Raw genomic sequence first — 23,030 nt, forward strand, 5'->3', positions numbered from 1 at the left:
TTTGTCGGAAGCAGGGTAAGGAGAGTTTAACAGTTTGATTTTCGCCTTCAGTGATCTTTAGGTAGTCTGGATAATTTACATGTCCCCATCATGTGTTGTGTGATGTCATTCTACAAAGTCATATAAATGGTGGGTGCTGTCAGTGGGGCAGAAAAAAAACAAAAACGCCTATAATCTTTTTGGCGAACACCTGTTTTTGTAACCGATATGTAGTGGTAACTGCATATAATATTATAAGGCCTGCTGTTTTCTTTACACCACATGGAATCAGTTTCTAAAGTATTTCTGGGTATTCTTTTGCACGGACAGATTAAAATTAAAAAATACTAATCTCCTACTTGAGTGCATTGAAAGTAAAACAATATCAATAGTTGGTTTAATGTTTTGTTAATGTCTTAATTGAGAACATTGTCAAAATATGTTTTTGATGTGACGTAAGCTCCATTCATAACCGGCACTGTAAAAGTCGATACAGCTATTTTCTCTTTCGCAAATGAAAGCTGATTGGTCAAGTCAAACTCGGGAAATGTCCTGAGACACAAGCATCACCTTATTTAAATTATAAGTCATTCACTCCATAATGATGGTCGGCTGCAAATATCCTCTTGGAAGGGTGAAAGACTAGCTCCGAACGGCGTCCAATAAGTGCATCATTTTGGAGGAGGTGGTGTGATGGTATGTTGAGGAATTTGTGGAAATCAACGGCAGTAATACGTGAAAACGTGAACGCTCAGAGATACAGAGATTGCATTTCTCTGTACGTGGCACTACCATCTCATCGCCAGCAGCAACAGGGAACTCTTCCGTAGCACTCTCACACGACTTAAATCCCATAGAGAACTTGTCGGATCACCTGAATCGCTAGGTGAGAAGATGACCCCGAGCCCCAGCGAACCGACAAGAACGCGCAGACGCCCTGAGGAACGAGTGGAACAGGATTCCAAATGATGTCATTTGACACCTGACGACATTGTTGAGACAGCGAGTAAGGGTGTGCATTGCTGCTAGAGGTGGTCACCCTCGGCATATATCATTGTTTCAACGAGGCAATTACATCTTCGCGGGTATTGTCACTTTGAACACTGATGCATTGTCACATAGGTATTGTTTATCGTCTCATCTGGTACGCTGGTCTTTTCGGGCATGTTGATGAATTCAAATTATGGCTCACACGTCTTACATTGTTATTATTGTATGTATGTAGTATATGTCCGGTTTCGTCTCTATTCCCCTTCAACCCATGTCGCATACAAAAACAATGTACGCTTACTGGGATTAGAGAATGCACCCCAATAGAGGTACTGGTACTAATAGGCTTTAAACAGGGAAAACGACATCATTTAAATCATTGGAAGACATCTTACAGTGTCGAGAACTGCAGTTTCCGGCACAGTTGGCACCGTATATTCCAGAACCACATGCTGAATACGATATGGAAAAAAGCCCATAACACTATGTGAAAGTCTATATACTGATAAAGGTTACAACAATAAACCTTGGTCAAAGTCGATTATCATACATGTTCATAAAATCAGTATCAAACGATGTAAGAATTGTCACAAGGAATTACCAGCATCTGTTTCTAGGAAATTTCTAAGATGTTTCGGTGAGAGATCAAAGGCGCCGACAATACTTTATCAGACGATAGAGTCCACTTGTTTGCATTACGTCACAATGTGTTGTCGTCACTGCGCCATTCCAGCCGGACCCATCATATTCGAACGTAACCTTAGTAACCGGATGCTAGCCTTACTCAAAATAAAGATGGGGTTTCCGCATCGGCTAGGCACACTCTCGAATCAGTCCCCCGACAGTGAGTGAGTTAGTATTTAACGTCACATCGGCAATATTTCTGCCATATCGTACCATATCAGCCATAGAATATATATATTCATAATGGAATATATCTATTTCATAAAGGCCTGTCGTTAAAGAACAGTAACACAACTAGAATATCACAGTTGAAATTTAAAACTAGTGTGGAAAGTTAAAACTAATATCACTATTTGGACAAGACAATATGAAATACGAGCTATATATCACCAACAACTGAAGGTGGATCACCATACTAGGGACCATTGGGACTTACAGTACATTTGCTTCCTGCATGGACCCTAGCTGGATTTACATCATCCCTTCAGCCGTTAGCAATTTCGTCATATCTAGCCATATATTAAAAAGGAAGGATTAAAAACAGTGGAACGTTTTGATGTACTTTGAATGTTTTGGATGTACCCTCTCAGGAGGACAATGATTTTAAAGTGCTTTAAACCCCTCGAGGATACAGCCACTAACACTCGAAGTTACTAATTCAAACGTCCAATCATAAAATATGTATCTATTTCAATCCATTTACCAAATCTAAATCTTTTGAGAATGCAATACTTAAACTAGAACTAACATTATTAAAACGATCCTTTCCTGGTTCGTGATTTAAAATAGTTATTAATTGTGATTGAATATTCAACACAGTTAAGCAAGACATGCTTGAGGGTGATTCTTGCATCACAAGGGATGTAGAACGGAGGATCGTCGTCCTTCAACAGGTATTCATGTGTATATCTAGTGTGGCCAATACGACATCGTCACATGATGACTTCTTCAAATCTGGACTGGCAACCTAAGTAGACGTGACCGATATAAGGTTTTATTGCATGTAATTTATTTATAAATACTTGGGTGTCCCACTTCTTCTGCATCAGATCACGGATGTAAGTTCTAATGCTAGCTTTGTAATCAGAGTATGGGAGAAGAAGTCCAGGCACAGATTTGTTGAGTGCTGCCTTAGCAGCAAGATCGGCCATCGTGTTACCAGAGATACCGACATGGCTGGGTAACCAACAAAAGACGATGTCGTATTGGCCAGTAGAAAGGTTAATATATAATTTAATAATTTCTATTAAAAGTGGATGTTTATCAGAAAGAGCTTTCAAAACCTGAAGGCAAGACAGAGTGTCTGAAAAGATGATATAGTGTTTACATTTAAGATGTCTCCTTTAGTCTGGTCAGAAAAAGTCTGGTTCGAAGTAACCCTTCATTTTGGCCGTCGTAGAGTTGAAGGTCTTCGGGATTCTTCTGTGCTGGCTAAAGATGATACTGGGGCTAAATATTTCCGCACGACATACAATGAGTCCGACAAGACTCATCATGGCATTGACAGCCGTAAAAAGTCTAAACAGCCACGGATGTACGAGACAAAGGATGCGAACTGCCCCGTACAAAGCCTCTGTCTGTACCTTGATAAAAAAATGAAATCTATCAAATACTTCTTTCCTTCAGCGTCCTTATCAAAGCCTACGCCGATCGTTGGTATTCCCAGCAATCCATGGAAGACAATACTCTAAAAACAATGATGTCAACAATCTCCAAAGCAGCGTGTTTATCACAAATGTACACAAACTACTGTGCCCGCTCTACAGCACTTACACGTTGCCCGAGGCCGAAGTTGGTGCACTGGGAATCATGTCAGTTACTGGTCACAGGAACAAACAGTCGTTAAAAAGGTTACATAACAACACCCTCAGTTGCTCAGCGAATGGTTTTCAGTAATATTCTACAGTCCAACAACACGCCTGCTTAAGCACTGTCTCCGCCATGTTCTTCATATGATCACGTCGCTTCACGTCAGGTTACCTCGCCCCAGACCATTCGCGTCAGTTGTCACTGCAAACTGCAGTTTCATACAGTGCTACTAACTCGGTTAGCACTCATTTCATTGTGTACAGTTGCTCCAGTCAGCGAAATCTATCCGGTGGAAATATATCCATCAACATTTTCGACGGAAAGTACGCCTCAACTTGACTCGACACAGTCACATGTCAACATTCGTGGTATATCACGTGACATGTCATCTTGATCCAGATGTACTGATTAAAAATATGTTAGAACTAAAATTGCAACCATTCGGTTTACGAAAATCACAAATGCATTTGAAATATTAAAGAAAAGATATTTAACCTGAACGTAAACAATATTGAAACGTGTTCTCGATTGTTTCAACGGAAGAGTGTGTCTTAACATGGGGTGTCTGACACATCAATAGAACAGCCTGTAAGTAAGCCTAAGTAAGCGAGGACCATGCACGGTACATTTATGCCTTCCACAACATCATTCTTTTATTTTTTCTTTTGTGAATTGTATTGATCGTCGGTAAGTATTTGATACGGCATCTTAGAAATGAAATACAGTTCGCTCTACCACCAAGTATATTGTAATAAAGCACACTTTCGCCCTGAACTATTATATAGGTGGTAAAGCGAACTGTATTTCTTAAGTGAGTGAGTTAATATTTAACGTCACATCGGCAATATCTCAGCCATATCGTGACGAGAACATTCAACAATGAAAAAGAGCATATATACATCATAAAAACCTGTCGACGAAGGACAGTAAAACAACTAGAATATCACAATTTCAATTAAAACTAGCATGGAAAGTTAAAACTAATAGCACTATTTAGACAATACAGTATAAAAACAGACTATGGATCGCCATAAACAGAAGGTAGATCACCACACTAGGAACCATGGGGACTTACAGTACCTTTGCTACCTACATGGTCCCTAGTTGGATTTACACTATCCCTTCAGCTGCTGGCGATTGTATGAAAAGTTAGCCGAAATTAAAATCACATGAATACTACGATTAAAATCGTGGTAGACTTAAATTTACTGTGAGTGTTGTGGACGTGCGTACCCTCTCAGGAGGACAATAATTTTACAATACTTCAACCCCCTTTGAGGTACAGCCACCAACAATTCAAGTTACTAATCCAATCTACCAATCATTAAAATACATCTATTTACACAGCATAACATTCAAAATTCCATCAAACAATCAATTTCTTTTAAAAAACCTATAATTAAAAATGAATTAACGCTAGTAGAAAGATCCTTCATTGTTTTAACTGTAAAATATTTATCCCTTGTGATGGAGAATTCAACACAGTCAAGCAGAATATGCTTGACCGTGACTCTCCCATCACAAGGGATACAAAACGGAGGATCCTCACCTTTTAACAGGTGCACATGGGTATATCTAGTATGGCCAATACGACATCGTCTTAAAATAACCTCTTCAAATCTGGACTGACAACCCAAGTAGGTGTAACCAATATACGGTTTTATTTCATGTAATTTATTGATACCTACTTGGGTGTCCCACTTCTTCTGCATCAGATCACGGATGTAAGTTCTAATGCTAGCTTTATAATCAGAGTATGGAATAAGAAGTGGTGTCACAGATTTGTTGAGTGCTGCCTTGGCAGCAAGATCGGCCATTGCGTTACCAGAAATGCCTACGTGGCTGGGTAACCAACAGAAGACGATGTCGTATTGGCCAGTGGCAAGCTTATTATACAATTCAATAATTTCAATTAAAAGTGGATGTTTGCAAGAGATATTTTAATGGCCTGAAGACAAGAAAGAGAGTCGGAATATATTATATATTGTTTACGTTTAGGGTGTCTTTGAATATATTTAAGAGCTGTTAGTATGGCGTTAGCTTCTGCTGTAAAAATAGAACTCTTATCTGGTAATCTAGACGATATTGTTCTGGATCCAATGACAGTGGCACAAGCCACAGCGCCACCGTCCTTGGACCCATCTGTAAATAAGATTTATAATTGCTATATTTATGTTTCAGTTGATTATATTCTTGTTTATACTGTAATTCATTCGTTTCTGATTTTTAAAATGTCGTTAATGTTAGGTCAACTTGTGGCCTAACCATCTGCCAAGGAGGAGAAGAAAGAAGACGGGAAGGAGCTATGTTTTCCAGCTCAATGCTGGCAGCAGAAATAAGTGGTTTTATTCGTAAACCAAGAGGCGGAACAAGAGAAGACTTCTTATTGTATAAATCCTCATACAGGGGATTGAAAACACAGTTATATGCAGGGTTGGACTCATTTGAATATAGTTTTGTTACATACTGTAAACCTAATTTTATACATCGCTGCTCAAGAGATGGTTCACCAGCCTCGACATACAGGCTGTCAACAGGTGAAGTTCTAAAGGAGCCAAGACAAAGTCTAAAACCTTGATGATGGACTGAATCTAATAGTTTTAAGTTGCTTTTGCAGGCTCCACCATAGACAATAGAGCCATAATCAAGTTTAGAACGCACGAGAGATCGATATAGATGGAGAAGGGTAGCTTGATCCCCTCCCCATTTAGAATTTGAGACCACTTTCAACAAGTCAAGTGCTTTCAGGCATTTAGTCTTAAGTGATTTAATATGCGGTGAAAACGTTGAGTGTGAGTCAAAAATGAGACCCAAGAACTTAGCTTCCTTCACACTTTTAATTGGTGTTCCATCTAGAGATAGTTCAGGGTCTTTATGTGGTTTATATTTACGACAAAAATGTATACAGTTAGTTTTCGATTTAGAAAATTTGAAGCCGTTTTCAAGACACCATTTATTAATTTTGTTTAAACACAACTGTAGTTGTCGTTCAATGGTATGCATATTTTTACCACGACAAGAAATATTAAAATCATCCACAAATAACGATCCATCAATTGAATCGTTTAAAACTTTTGATAGACTGTTTATCTTAATGCTAAAAAGTGTGACTGACAAAATACTGCCTTGTGGAACTCCCTGATCCTGATTGTAATGATCAGACAGGGTAGAACCCACTCGGACTTGAAATTGTCTGTTATTTAAAAATTTGCCTATGAATTCAGGCAAACGACCTCGCAAACCGAAATCATGTAAATCTCTCAGAATGCCATATTTCCAGGTTGTGTCATATGCCTTCTCAAGATAAAAAAGGATAGACACAGCATATTGTTTATTAATCAGCGCGTTTTTTCACAAATGATTCTAAACGCACTAAATGATCGACAGTACTTCTGTTTTTACGGAAACCACATTGTATATCTGTGATAAGGTTATTTGTTTCCAAGTACCAAACAAGTCGATTATTTATCATGCGTTCCATGGTCTTGCAAACACAGCTAGTTAATGAAATCGGACGATAATTGGATGGATCCGTATGATCACGTCCAGGTATAGGTATGGGTAATACTATAGCATCACGCCATGAAGAAGGAATTTTCCCGGAAGTCCAAATATCATCAAAAATTGACAAGAGCGTCTCTAAACAGGATTCTGGTAAGTGCTTCAGGAGCTGATAATGTATGTTATCAGCTCCAGTAGCAGTGTCATGAGCTTGATCAAGAGCGTATGGAGTTCATGAATAGAGAAAGTTTCATTATAATCTTCCCCATTATCAGAATTGAAATTAATAGTTTTCTTTTCTTGTTGTTTTTGATATTGCTGAAATTTAGGTGTATAATTCGAAGAGGAAGAGTGTTTAGCGAGAGTTTCGCCCAGTCTATTCACAATATCTAATTTATCAGTAAGTAATTGATCTCCATGTTTAAGATGATGGACAACAGATTTAGTACCCTTACCTTTGATTTTCTGGACCATGTTCCATACCTTGGACATGGGTGTCCGAGAATTTATTTTGGATACATAATTGTGCCATGATTGGCGTTTGTTCTGCTTATAAGTACGCCGCGCTTTAGCATTTAAAATTTTAAATTTATTTAAATTATGCACCATAGGATGGCGACGGAAATAATGTTCTGCTTTTTTCCTTGCCTTCCTAGCTTGTTTGCATTCATCGTTGAACCATGGTTTTCGAATGTGTGGAACCGCAGAGGAATTTGGTATACACTCATCAGCTATGGAATTTAGTTCATCCGAAAAACATTTAATAGCATCGGGAGTGTCAATAAAACGTTCGGGTTTAAGTTTTTCATCACACAGTGTTTCAAACAAAGCCCAGTTAGCCTTTTTAAAATTCCGTCTTGATAATGGAGGTACATCTGATGGAGTTACAGGCTTTAGAATAGTAGGAAAATGGTCACTTCCGCAGAGGTCATCGTGCACTGACCATTCAAATTCATTTAGTAATTCTGAATTTGTGATTGACAGGTCGAGAGAAGAATACGTCCCTGTAGCAGGGTGTAAATATGTGTTGGAACCATTATTATAAATACATAAATCATTATCAGAACAAAACTCTTCTAGTAATTTACCTTTAGTGTTTGTAGTTACACTACCCCAGAGAGGGTTGTATCCATTCAGATCTCCCATTATAATACAGGGCTTCGGGAGTTGATCATACAGCACTTGAAGATCGGTTTTGTGAAACGTTGATGACGGAGAAATATAGAGAGAGCATAATGTAAACGCAACATGCAAAGTTAGTCGCACTGCAACGGCCTGAAGATCAGTAGTAAGTGAAACAGGGCTATGGATAATGTTCTGTTTGACTAGGATGGAAGACCCTCCCGTGGCCCTGTCACCCGGAGGTGAAAAACAATGATATGCCTTGTAATGACGCAGGTCAAAAGTATCTGTCTGTTTTAAATAGGTCTCCTGCAGACAGAAAGCTGATGGTGTTAAATCCTGGACTAAGAGCTGCAACTCATTAAAATTAGTCCTTAGACCTCTACAATTCCACTGTAAAAGATTATTCTGATAATCTATCTTTTTGGGGGGTTTATTGGGGATCTACCCCGCACTTTTTTGGTGGGCGACAAGGTGTGAGCCCTAGAATGGACGTTTTCACACACGTCCATATCCTCAAGCGATCCGTATTTATTGAATAACTGAATTTTATTTTGTGACCCTTTCGGGGCTCTCCCACTCAGTTTCTTTGAATAATCTTGCTGTTTACCTTTAATTTTACTGAGACTTTGCTGAGACTTTGTCGATGACAGAGAAGATGTTTCTAGATCAGGGGATGTTTCTAATTGTATTTGGGACGTACCAGTAAGTGATTCTCGTGTTTGAGTAGATGTAGCGGGTGAGAAAAGGTTTGGGGAATCCGTTTTGACCCAAGTCAAGTTTGTCTGACAGCTAGTGGATACTGTAGGTACTCTAGATGCTGTTTCTGGCGCTCTTCCGGCAATGGAAGCATAGCTTTCTGTTTGTTCTAAGCTTAACACTTGTTTCTTTGCATCAGCAAAGCTGATGTTTTGTGTAAACTTTAGTTTATTTATTGCCATTTGCTGTTTCCAAAGGACACTCTTTAGAATAAGACGGGTGATTCCCTGAGCAGTTGGTGCATTTTGTAACAGAACTGTCACAATCCTCTGTTGTGTGTGTCTTTTCACTACAGCAAGCACACACAACGGATAATGTACAAGAATTTACACCATGTCCGAATTTTTGGCATTTGAAGCATCTGACAGGATTCGGAATGTACGTGTCAACATTTAGATTGCAATAGCCGGCCTTGAGTGATCTTGGAGCAGAAGGTAGGGAAAAGGAAAACAGATAAGTGTTGGTTGTGACAGTTTCATTATTTTTACGAGTTGAGAATCGTTTCACATAAAGAACACCCTGATCTTTCATTTCAGAGGCAATATCTAATTCTGACATGTCAGCGAGTAATCTATCGCGGTCCCGTACAATTCCTTTACTCGTGTTGAGCGTTTTGTGTGCCGTGATGGTGACGGGAATGCCGACAAATGTCTTAGTGTTTAACAGGTTTGTTGACTGTTGCTTTTTGGTACACTCAATCAAGAGTGCACCAGAACGTAATCTTCTGATGTTTTTCACGTCCCAAGCAATGCCTTGGATACCCTTCGACACAGCAAAAGGGTTTAATTTCAAGGGTGTTCTATGTTCAGTCTCAACAACTAGAAAACGTGGCCAGTATTCAGTAGGATTGGACAGTCTAAGGTCAGTATCAGTATGATCTTCTTCAAGGAGACGCTTTGTTTTTTTGTAGGGGTTTCATACGCCATGGTTATTGTTTTTTTCATTTCATCATCCGAGCTCCCCACTCACCATGGAGTATCACAGGGACAATGCTAGAGCAAGCGGATCTCCAGCTTGCAGCACCAACGAGACTCGGATGATATACTCCAGCAGAAGTGTTACAAACAACAAATCCACCAGATTGGTCCATGAGCCACCGCCTTCTGGCTTAGGACTCTAGGCAAAGTGCAAAACATCATTGTTCAAAAGTTTAAACATCTTTTATGAACAATTTCACCAAGACCCAATGGTTAACATTAATAAATCCAATTTGTGTGATGACAAATAAGTATAGTCCATACACACAGGGCTTGGCGTGACCAGCCGATTGATAGAATCGGGCCGATTCTACCACCCGTCTAGGTGAAGTAAGGGCCAAAGTGGTGTGTTGAGCAACAGGAACACGGTTCAGGCTCCTGCAGCCCTCAACCACCAGACTACCGTCCTCCACCGACACGGGACGCAACCCACGGCAAACAGGTTGCCCAATTCGGTTGCTCCTTGCAACCAGCAATGGGGTGCTATGGACCTAGTTGACCCGGGTCCACACGGGGCTTTGAACGGCTCTTGTCGTGACCCAGCACCCACCACGAGGAGGTGGCCGTTCACGGATGCCGTATTTCTTAAACATAGAGTGATATGTGAGTCGCATATTCATTACGCCAGGTAGATAGATATTATGTGATACCAGACTAAGTCATTAATGTCCCTCACATTATCTGTAGTACAGTCCACACCCGTCCATCCATCCTTACACCTATCAGCAGGACAGGCTCCACTGAATCGGTCACATGTTGACGAAAACGTCATACACTGTCGTGAACTGCAGTCCTTGGCACAGTTAGCTCCGTATTTTCCAGAGCCACATGCTGAGTACGACATGGAAAAAAGCAACATAACACTCTGTCAAAGTCTATGTACTCGTAAACGCTATAAGAATAAACCTTGGTCAAAGTCAGTTATCATACCTGATCATAAAATCTTCATAAAACTATCTAAGAATTGTCACAAGGAACTACCAGCATCTGTTTCTGTACATGTATGTATGTAGGTAGGTAGGTATGTAGGTAGGTAGGTAGGTAGGTAGGTAGGTAGGTAGGTAGGTAGGTAGGTAGGTAGGTAGGTAGGTAGGTAGGTAGGTAGGTAGGTAGGTAGGTAGGTAGGTAGGTAAGTCGCTTGGGCTACCTCGCCATACTTCTTCGATGCACGAATCAGATATTGTAAGTATTACAATGGTGTGCTGACACAGAACACAACATAGCAGCTGGTTTTGAAACATCGGTCTATCTAGACACTGCGGAAATTGTTGACAAAGGTAGTCGTGTTTGTATTCAAAATGCGTACATTTATAAAATCGACACTGCGGTATGAAATAAAAACCATGTACTCTCAGGTCGCCCTGGTTACAACAGCGGCCGTGGCAACTATTTGTTACATAACCTATTTGGTGAAGTTTGAAGAAAAACTATGAAAAATTGCTGGGACCGGACCCATCCTGTATCTGTATTTCCAGTAAAGATCCACGTAAGCATGCTTTGTTCTGTTGTTTTACAAAATCTTTCCATAAAGCATGTCTCTCGCATCTTGCAAATACATTCATATTTACCAGATGTTTTCTTACATTGTCATTATGATCGCCACACAAGCACAATTCCAGTTTGCGTTTTATCAAGTTGTGTGCATCTGCTGTTACTAATTGTTTTAGCTATCTATCAACATGGCACAATAAAGTAACATCCGGAAACGACTCTCTCGTTGACTGAACCTGACATTGAAATACAAGGCTGCTCATCGACCCAGAAAATTCCCACAACACTATTTCTTGGTGGAGTGTACCTGCTAGGATATATATCGACATTGCTTGAAGGCAAGTCGACTATCTGCTGACTGCTAAATAATGCACCGTGAAAGGACATTACATTACCTGTGGAGCAGTCCACCCCTATCCATCCGTTCTGACATCCACCAGCAGGACAGGTCCCAGTGATATCATCACACGTCGAAGAGAATACCTTGCAATGTCTGGAGCTGCAGTTTCTGGTACAATCTGGACCGTACATTCCCGCCGTACAGACTGAATAACATATCGGATAACAATAATACAATAATAAGTGTAAAAGGAGGTAACACATATGGAAGTGAGGCCGTGGCAATGTATGATGTACATACAATACAATGTACAGAATTGTATAAGCTGTTAAACATGCTACACATTATGCTTATACCTTACGTTCATGACATGAGTAGATACCCTTTCTCGTATAACCTTTTGATCATGAGGAAAATATTTTAATAAGCCATGTTTGTTATCCACAGTATGCTTACTCCAAGCCTGTATATAACGATATACTTCTAAATAATGCTGGGGTTTGGTACAAGTAGTCTACAAGCACATTTTTACGAACCGTTACACGCCTTTCGACACATCTTTGTCACAATTAATTCACTAAATTTCTGTTTGTCACAGTTTGAAAGCAGTACTAACTACTGACACTGACTGCTGTACAGCCGAATGTGTTGTAACGTCATTCGTGGACAAGAAATCTTATTTGTATCAGTGGATTATTTGAGTCAAATCGGTCTGGATTGTACCGTCACAATGAGTCCACCTTTCTCCAAAATGGAGTCGATTGCAGTGAAAAAACGGCATTTAATATATGTTTATAAATGTTTATTTTAATCATTTGTTTTTGGCAAATGGTGCTTACTAAACACAACAAAGTCACACACGTAAAACCATGTGGAATAACAACGAATCCTGCAACATCGAAAGGTAGAACATTCCAAGACGTTTCTGGGTCGTTTTAGATCTGTAGTTGTTTTTCAAAAGCTGGGTTAAGAGAGTTTAATAATTTTATTTTCTGGTTTAATGATCTTTTGTCATTCTGAATAGTTTGCATACTGCCGTCATGTGCCAGTCGTGATGCTTTGTGATGTCGTACTGCAAAAGTCGTCTAAATGGTGGGTGCTGTCAGTGGGGCAGACAAAAACACCCGCCTAATCCTTTTAGCCAACACCATTTTTTTTATAACCTATCTGCACTGTTAACTTCATATATGATTATAAGCCCAGGCTCTTTTTCTTTTAACACAGTTTCTGAAGTACTTCTGCGAATTCTTTTGCAAAGGCAGACTGCACTTACCAAATCCTAATCGCCCACTTGAATGCACGAGAGGCAAGCATTTAATGTTGTAATATTTTATCAATATTTTAATTGAGAACACTGTCAAAATAATTTGTGAGCGTCATTCACCACCGGCACTGTAGTATTCGATAGAGCTATTCTCTCCTTCACTCACGAAAGCTGATTGGTCAATTTAAACTCAAGAAATATCGTGGCTTCTACCCTACCTCAATGTACTATGGTGATTCCGTATATAATACTTGCGTCACGAAGCATTTAAACACATATCACGTAATTGAACACGTATTTCCACCACTTCACATACTTTATCATATATGACATGGAGGATAACTAGTTAATATAATTGTGTATACTCATCTGATAAATCAAACGATCACATATGACTAGATACATTGATGGGAAGATGTTGAAACACCAGTAATGATATTAATTGACACACCTTTAGTTAGGTTACTTAAAATAAGCTAACCGATGTGCCGTGATACTTTTGGACACAATTTCCTTCATTCGCACACCAGAAGAAGACATGACTTTTAAGCATGTGTACATATTCTGTCCACATTTCTCTGATTCAGTGATTCTAGAAAGAAGGTACTTCATCTAGCTAGAGCTCTACTAAGCAGCTTGTAATTGGTCACCAATTCAGTATCATTGATCAAATACGCCTTCCAATACTGTTGGCACCCGTGGCGAGCCACCTCCTCGTGGTGGGTGCTGGGTAACGCCAAGAGCTCGCCGACACCCCCGTAGTGGACCCGGGGGGATATTTGGTCCACCAACCCGTTTGCCGTGGGTTGCGGCCCTGTGTCGGTGGAGGACGGGAGTCTGGGGGTTGAGGGCACTGGGGACCTGTGACTGCGTTCCCTTTGCTCAACACACCCCTTCGACCCTTACTTCACCTAGACGGGAGGTTGAATGGGCCCGGTTCAACCAATCGGCTGGTCATGCCAAGCCCTGTGCATAGACTATAAATATATCATTGCACAAATATGATTTGAAATTGAAATTTTGGTCTTGGATTTATTGGCTTCTGAAACATCTTTGATTTTGAATTTTGTTGTTTTGTAATTTGCCTAGAGTCGTATGCCCAGAAAGCGGTGGCTCATGGGCCAATCTGGTAGAGTAATTACTTTATGATTATTCTACTTGAGTATATCATCCGAGTATCCTTGGTGTTGCAAGCTGGAGGCCCGCTTGCTTTAGCATTGTCCTTTGTGATACTCCGTGGTGGGTGGGGAGCTCGGATGATGAACCAATTTACATTACCCATGGCTTATGAAATCCCCCCCAAGAAATCAAAACGTCAACTTGAAATTGATCCTGTTGATACTGACCATAGACCGTCTTTATCGATTGAGTACTGGCCACGTTTCCTTGTAATTGAAACTCCTGACAAGACACCATTAAAATTGAACCCTTTTGCAGTATCTAAGGGTATTCAAGGTATTGCTGGAGATGTGAAGAATCTTAGACGCTTACGTTCGGGTGCCCTGCTCGTTGAGTGTGGGAAAAAGCAGCAAGCAACCAACCATTCCGGTCACGGTCTCTGCTCACAAGACCCTGAACACAAGTAAAGGTATTGTCAGAGATCGTGATCGGTTGCTTGCTGATATGTCAGAATTTGACATAGCATCCGAAATAAAAGATCAGGGTGTGCTTTATGTAAAGCGTTTTTCAACACGGAAAAGTAATGAAACAATCCAAACAAATACCTATCTGTTTTCCTTATCTTCTCCAAATGCTCCCAAGTCAGTGAAGGCAGGTTACTGTAACATCCAAGTTGAGACATACATCCCCAACCCTCTAAGGTGTTTTAAATGCCAGAAATATGGACACGGTGTATCTACCTGTATATTGTCTGTTGTGTGTGCTCACTGTGGTGAGAAGACACACACAACAGAAGATTGTGACAGTGATTTTTAAAAGTGCACCAACTGCTCAGGCGACCATTCATCTTCATCGAAACAGTGTCCAATCTGGAGAGAGCAAATGGAAATAAACAGAATAAAGTATACACAAAATATCTCTTTTTCTGAAGCAAAAAAACTGGTGAAGAGGTCTGACCTTACAGAAAGTTATGCTACAGTAGCAAACGCATCTGTGCGTAGCCCTGAAATAACAAAATCATCTACAAGCTGCCAAACTACCTTGACTTGGGTCAACAGCGACTCTCCACAACTTCTATACCCAGCTATGTCATCCCAGACTGAGGAATCACTTCCTGGAACTTCAAAGTCTTCTTCTGATCATAAATCATCTTCGCAGTCACGTACTGAATCTCAATCTTCAGCCGATAGACAACAAACTGCTAAAGGTAAATCTAAGCCTAAGCCTGATGCTTCAAAACAACAAAGTGTCAGAGCTCCTAAAGGGTCGCAAAATAAAATTCAATTGCTTAATAAATATGGGTCTTTTGAAGACATGGACGTTTCTGAAAACGTCCATTCTAGGGCACATAGCTTGTCGCCCTCCAAAAGAGTGCGGGGTAGATCCCCAATAAATCCCCCCAAAAGATAGTTTATTCTAATAATATTGTACAGTGGAACTGCAGAGGACTGAGGACTAATTTACATGAATTACAGCTATTAGTCCAAGATTTCACACCTTCAGCCATATGTCTCCAGGAGACATATTTAAAACAAACAGATACATTTGACCTTCGTCATTTTAATGCATATCATTCTTTTTCACCTCCGGGTGATAGAGCCACTGGTGGGTCATCCGTTCTAGTCAGACAAAACGTTATTCAAAGCCCTGTTTCACTAAATACTAATATGCAGGCTGTTGCTGTGAGAATTACTTTACATGTAGCGTTTACGCTATGCTCGCTGTATATTTCGCCGTCTTCGATGTTTGCCAAAACAGATCTTCAAGCTCTCTATGACCAACTCCCGAAGCCCTGTATTATAATGGGATATTTAAATGGGCACAACCCTCTCTGGGTAGTGTAAATATAAACACTAAAGGTAAGTTGTTGGAGGACTTTTGTTCTGACAACGATTTATGTATTTATAATGATGGCTCCAATACGTATTTACACCCTGGGACAGGGACCTATTCTGCTCTTGACCTGTCACTCACAAATTCAGAACTACTTAATGAATTCGAATGGTCAGTCCACGATGACCTCTGTGGAAGTGACCATTTTCCTACTATATTAAAAGCTGTAACTCCATCTGATGTTCCTCCATCATCAAGACGGAATTTTAAAAAGGCTAACTGGACTTTATATGAAACACTGTGTGCTGAAAAGCTTAAACCTGAACGTTTTATTGACGTTCCTGATGCTATTAAATGTTTTTCTGATGAATTGAACTCCATAGCTGATGAGTGTATACCAAAGTCCTCTGCAGTTCCACACATAAGAAAACCATGGTTCAACGATGACTGCAAACAAGCTAGGAAGGCAAGGAAAAAAGCAGAACATTATTTCCGTCGCCATCCTATGGTGCATAATTTGAATAAATTTAACATTTTAAATGCTAAAGCACGGCGTACTTTTAAACAGAACAAACGCCAATCTTGGCAAAATTATGTATCCAAAATAAATTCTCGGACACCCATATCCAAGGTATGGAATATGGTCCAGAAAATTAAAGGTAAGGGTACTAAATCTACTGTCAATCATCTTTAACATGGAGGTCAAGTACTTACCGATAAATCAGATATCGCAAATAAACTGGGCGAAACTCTTGCTAAACATTCTTCCTCTTCTAATTATGTACCTAAATTTCAGCAGTATCAGAAACAACAAGAAAAGAAAACTATTAATTTCAATTCTGATAATGGGGAAGATTATAATGAAACTTTTTCTATTCATGAGCTCCATACTGCTCTTGATAAAGCTCATGATACTGCTACAGGAGCTGATAACATCCATTATCAACTCCTGAGGCACTTACCAGAATCCTGCCTAGAAACTCTCCTAAATATTTTTGATGATATTTGGACATCGGGTAACTTTCCTTCATCATGGCGTGACGCCATAGTAGTACCCATACCTAAACCTGGACGTGATCATACCGATCCATCCAATTATCGTCCGATTTCGTTACCTAGCTGTGTTTGCAAGACCATGGAACGCATGATAAATAATCGACTTGTTTGGTACTTGGAAACAAATAACCTTATAACTGATATACAGTGTGGTTTCCGTAAAAACAGAAGTACTGTCGATCACTTAGTGCGACTGGAATCATTTGTTAAAAATGCACTGATTAATAAACAACATGCTGTGTCTATCTTTTTTTATCTTGAGAAGGCATATGACACAACCTGGAAATATGGTATTTTAAGAGACTTACATGACTTCGGCTTGCGAGGTCGTTTGCCTCAATTTATTGCCAACTTTTTAAATAACAGACAGTTTCAAGTTAGAGTGGGTTCTACCCTGTCTGATCATTACAATCAGGATCAGGGTGTTCCACAAGGCAGTATTATTTTGTCAGTCACACTTTTTAGCATCAAGATAAATAGTTTATCAAAAGTTTTAAACGATTCAATTGATGGATCGTTATTTGTGGATGATTTTAATATTTCTTGTCGTGGTAAAAATATGCATACTATTGAACAGCAACTGCAGCTGTGCTTAAATAAAATAAATAAATGGTGTCTTGAAAACGGCTTTAAATTTTCTAAATCCAAAACTAGTTGTATACACGTTTGTCGAAAATATAAACCGCATAAAGATCCTGAACTGTTTCTAAATGGATCTCTAATAAAAGTTGTAAAGGAAGCCAGGTTCTTGGGAATAATTTTTGACTCGCATTTAACGTTTCTACCACATATCAAATCCCTCAAAACTAAATGCCTGAAGGCACTTGACTTGTTGAAAGTCGTTTCAAATTCTAGGTGGGGAGGGGATCAAGCTACCCTCCTGCAGCTCTATCGATCACTGATCCGGTCAAAACTTGATTATGGCTCCATTGTGTATGGTGGAGCCTGTGACAGCAACCTAAAACTTTTAGATTCTGTTCATCACCAAGGTCTAAGACTTTGTCTTGGCTCATTTCGAACTTCACCTGTTGACAGCCTGTACGTTGAGGCTGATGAGCCATCTCTTGAGCAGCGACGTGTAGAACTAGCTTTACAGTATGTAACAAAATTATATTCTAGTGAGTCAAACCGTGCATATAACTGTGTTTTCAGTTCTCTGTATGAGGATGTATACAAAAAGAAATCTTCTCTTGTTCCGCCTCTTGGTTTAAGAATTAAACCATTTCTTTCTTCAGCCGGCATTGAGCTGGAATATATAGCTCCTTCCCGTCTTCTTTCTTCTCCTCCTTGGCAATTGGTTCGACCACAGGTTGACCTAACATTAACCACATTTAAAAAATCAGAAACGAATGAATTACAGTATAAACAAGAATATAATCAATTGAAACATAAATATAAAAACTATAAATCCTTATTTACAGATGGGTCCAAGGACGGTGGCGCAGTTGCTTGTGCTACTGTCACTGGATCCAGAATAATATCTTCTAGATTACCAAATAACAGTTCTATTTTTACAGCAGAAGCTAACGCCATATTAACAGCTCTTCAATATATTGAAAGGCACCCTAAACGTAAACAATATATAATCTATTCAGACTCTCTTTCTTGTCTTCAGGCGATTAAAAATTTATCATGTAAACATCCACTTTTAATTGACATTATTGAATTGTATAATAATCTTGCTACTGGCCAATGCGACATCGTCTTCTGTTGGTTACCCAGCCATGTAGGCATTTCAGGGAACAGAATGGCCGATCTTGCTGCCAAGGCAGCACTCAACAAATCTTTGACACCACTTCTTATTCCATACTCAGATTACAAAGCGAATATTAGAACTTATATACGTGATCTGATGCAAAAGAAGTGAGACACCCAAGTAGGTATAAATAAATTACATGAAATAAAACCGTATATTGGTTACACCTACTTGAGCTGTCAGTCCAGATTTGAAGCGGTCATTATGCGACGATGTCGTATTGGTCACACCAGATATACGCATAAATACCTTTTGAAAGGTGAGGATCCTCCGTTTTGTATCCCTTGTGATGAAAGAATCATGGTCAAGCATGTCTTGCTTGACTGCGTGGAATATTCCATCACAAGGGATACCTATTTTAAATCACGTAGTATGAAGGACCTTTTTACTAATATCAGTTCTCATTTAATTATTGGATTTTAAAAAGAATTAGATTTATTAAAAGAATTGTAAATAGATAACTTTTTATTATGGGAAGTTTAAATTGGTAACTGTGCTTGTTGGTGGCTGTATCATCAAAGGGGGTTAAAGTATTGTAAAACTATTGTCCTCCTGAGAGGGTACGTAAGTCCACAAACATTCAAAGTAAATTCGTTGACAGGTTTTATAATAGGCGTATAGTTGATTTCAGAATTAAATGTTCTCGTCACGATATGGCTGAGATACTGCCGATGTGACGGTAAATGTTAACTCACTCACTCACTCCAATACTGTTGTCTGTTTGGTTTGAATAGCCTGTGTATTTTATATGATGAATCGAGTGGCAGACGTTACACTTCGTGAATATTTCTTAGAGCTACATTTCCTCTGATATGAAACAACAGCATAGCTGCATTTAGAGTTAGGTCCTTTCGAAATTCGATCCTCTGATGATGCGATTCCCGTGTCTCACTCATCACATTTTCTATAATATGTATTATGCTGCATACACAACGCTAACGCAAATGTCGACTACAGATGACCAATCGAGCCACTTTCGCCAATATCAATATATCTTGCAGTAATATGCACACTTTGATACCTAAATTGAAAGTCCAGTCCACGGCATTTCACAAGTGTAACTGTAATTTTATCAAGGCGATCTGGAGACATATTGACAAATTCGTTAATGTCTTATTCACATATTGTCAGCAAAATATTGATGAGTTTGGAAATGAACCACATCACAACTTTTAGTGACTTCGTGAAAATACTATGTAACTCCTTTTGCCAACGAATGTAATTGTTTTCCATATAAGTTCATGGAGAGTTAGCTTATGTTGTTCAAGCGATCCGTGTGATACTGTTTGTATATAAGGCAAGCCATATACTAGTAGTTTAAGAGTATAAACATGTATTGAAAGTCTCTTTTTTTCACATTATTGTGAAATGGTGTGCAGATACATTTTATCAATTTATTTATCGCTTCACGTGCAAGAGAATACTTACTCCACACCTGCACTTCCGCAAAGTCCAACATAGGACCAGCTCCATCATTATCAGTATCTGTGTAGATAGTCAGATAGCGCCAGGTCCCAGGACAGGTCACATTCAGTACATCAGGGATGTCTGTTCCGTTAGGAAGCCCTGTTTCGGTGTGGCATAGATTCCCTTCTTCTGGTTTAGACGAATTTGTCCCGGACGTGTATAGATGCACGCCATTGCGTCTTTTCTTGTCTGTAACAAGCAGTTACACCCAGAACTTAATGAATTGCGTCTAACAAAATAAATATAACCACGTATACCAGGTTTGAGTGGCATAAACAAACCATTGCGTAATTACAACATGCCGTTATGTCACATTGTACACACCTGGCCCCTATGTACCCTTGACTATTCCTAACAGTCGGTTAACCGAGTATTTAGTAAATATCTTTCTGTTCTGCAGAGACGTATGCCATTTGGTAGCGAGTTGTTTGGTGAACATCCTTTGAAAATGTTTTATGTCACTTTTATCGGTTCTTTGAGACATTTTATCCAGATATATACTTTTCGGTGATGAAGATGTTAAATGGCACTTGACAAAAGTAAGATGCCCAAAGAGATTAACTGGCTTCGTGTTTTAAGACTCCAGAAATGGGTTTCAGTCATTGTACCCATGTGAGGAATTGAACCTGTTTTCCAAGGAGGAGCAAATGCTTTCACCATTATGTTACGCCACACACCCAGATCATAATGAAGCGTGCCAACAATGATATATATAGATAGATATAGATATAGATATCTGACATGTCGTGACCTTGATGTGACGACTAGCGAACACTAGGCACGGTCTCCTTACTTACATATTTTAATGGCTTCAGCATGAGTGATTTAATTCTCACTGAATGCTAGGCCATGAATAAAGTAATAACAAAGCGTTTACGTTGTTAACTTACAATTTATGTCTGTCGATATATATTTACATTATCTTCAATGTAAGGTTTGGTTGTAAACTCATTATGCTTTTCTGAGAAATACATATACCGCAAAAGACAATCGGCATTTGAGAATAGTAAACATCATAATCGTATTCTGATAGCGTATGACATGAATTGAAACGAGAAATCAACCTCGTATTTGGTTTTAACACACTGACTTTAGCAAGATGGATTTCAATGAATTGATCCAGTAAAAGTTCAGTATGTGGTCTCCAGTTTGCATTTCATATTGTGATTCTGATTTATATGAAGTCGTAAATTTGTCTATACGTACAGTTTGTTCTGAAGTACACGATAACCTGAGCTGACTGTACAAGTGTCTGCAGGTCCACCTTCCACCACGCACTAGATTGACCTATCGCAGTGTGGGCTAGGAATCTATCCTCGTTTGCCCTTATTTCTCCGTCTACAGCTCTGCTGGCAGGATGACGGTCGTACAAGTTTGAGCTCATCCATGCTGGTTTCCTCTCAGCAACATTAGTCCTAGTACCTAGCAATAAAAGGATAGAATTCCACGCATTCAGTGAGAGCAGCTGGTGATGAGTACATCATCAGTACCAGGTATTCGTAACTATGTGTCCAAAACTTATGACCAGTTTTCAATGAATTATTTACACTCCCTCACTCACCCTTGTCAACAACACTCATCGGAACTGAAGAAATGATCCAGTTAGGAGAACGTATATGATTGTAGAGATGATGATAAATGTACAAGCCACGGACGGGACTGGAATTTTATGCCGGTATTGACAACTTCCAGCATTGCAGAGATACTGGTTTGACAGATTCCAGTGTATAACGTTTTCCAGATACTCTATACATTCACAAATATACATAGTCAGAATAATGTAGCCTGCCACATGCACTGTTGTGATGTAGCCAAAATAACATTATACAAAACAAAATAATAATTTAGAAAGTATTTCATCATGGATACATTCACGCAAGAGAAAGGCTGGCGATGTTGTTGAACAGGAAGTAATATCGGGTAGTAAAGTCAACAAAGTAACCCGACTTTTGACGAGTGAGTACAAACACGACTCGAGTGATAAATGTTTGTAAACACTTGTACCTTGGACACCCTGATCTATTCCCTCCATGGCGGATACGGTTACTAGTGGTACTTTCAGGACGTCATTGGTAATGATTGTAATGATACTCGTCATGTAAGTTTTCGTTAATCGTCTTGTCAGTTTTCGTTCAGGCCACATTCTTAATAGTCAAACTGAGAGGGATAATTGAGATAATGTTACTATTCTGCATTACACAGGTGACATGATTCAATATGACATCATTTAGTAGATGGCATGATACAAAGATACCAGTAAAATAAGGTACCACTATTCGTCAACGGTTATGTTGTCTGTGCCGTTCTGTGTAGGTACTCGTAAATAACGTCCCCACACAGTTTAAAAATACCAAGTCTATGTTACCCTGAGTTGCCGCTGAAACACAAACTAAGAAAACATGTACCTGTAGCGAGGGTGAAACTGGCAAGCAAAATCACAAAACCGTCGCGCACAGCCATTGCGACACAGTGACACACAGACCAGGAAGGGGATATAGATTACGTACCAGTTGAACTGTGTACACAACCATATAGTGGATGGGACAAAAGGGAATGTCGGTCGACTGAGATTTCATGTCAACACAACACTGACGTTCAGTATGGGTCTTGTGTTTGCCTACAGTAATGAATGTTACCACGAGTAGCAACTATTATCGTCAACGAATTCATTTATACTCTTACGTTAGGGTGAACCCAAGCATGCACATCAATGTTTGTATTTACAGGCAAGGCATCGCCAGAACAACGGGTTAGTTATACCTAACCAGGATAGATGTTGCAAGAAGCCTCGATAATGTGTAAATCGCATATTTGTGACCCTGGTGGTTGCAGAGCGAGAACATAGTCAGCATTCGTTGTTAGAAGATGCTTGTGCATGTGACT

The 23,030-nt window shown here is 39.5% G+C and overlaps 2 protein-coding genes across 2 annotated transcripts in view; both read right to left on the bottom strand.

Moving 5' to 3' along the window:
• The window catches only part of LOC137290333 (receptor-type tyrosine-protein phosphatase alpha-like), a 146,823-nt gene that overhangs the window by 17,509 nt on the left and 106,284 nt on the right, over positions 1–23,030 (bottom strand). The gene's annotated exons all lie outside the window — the stretch shown is intronic.
• On the bottom strand, positions 768–21,563 carry LOC137291065 (tyrosine-protein kinase receptor Tie-1-like). The gene is made up of 5 exons (XM_067822342.1): positions 21,354–21,563; positions 20,109–20,336; positions 11,708–11,857; positions 10,512–10,652; positions 768–916 (listed from the first exon to the last, which is right to left on the bottom strand). Exons 1-5 carry the CDS (start codon positions 21,529–21,531, stop codon positions 768–770), a joined length of 846 nt encoding a protein of 281 aa, XP_067678443.1. The 5' UTR covers positions 21,532–21,563.

This window comes from Haliotis asinina, chromosome 7 (genome assembly GCF_037392515.1).
Source record: "Haliotis asinina isolate JCU_RB_2024 chromosome 7, JCU_Hal_asi_v2, whole genome shotgun sequence".
Taxonomy (NCBI): Eukaryota; Metazoa; Mollusca; class Gastropoda; order Lepetellida; family Haliotidae; genus Haliotis; species Haliotis asinina.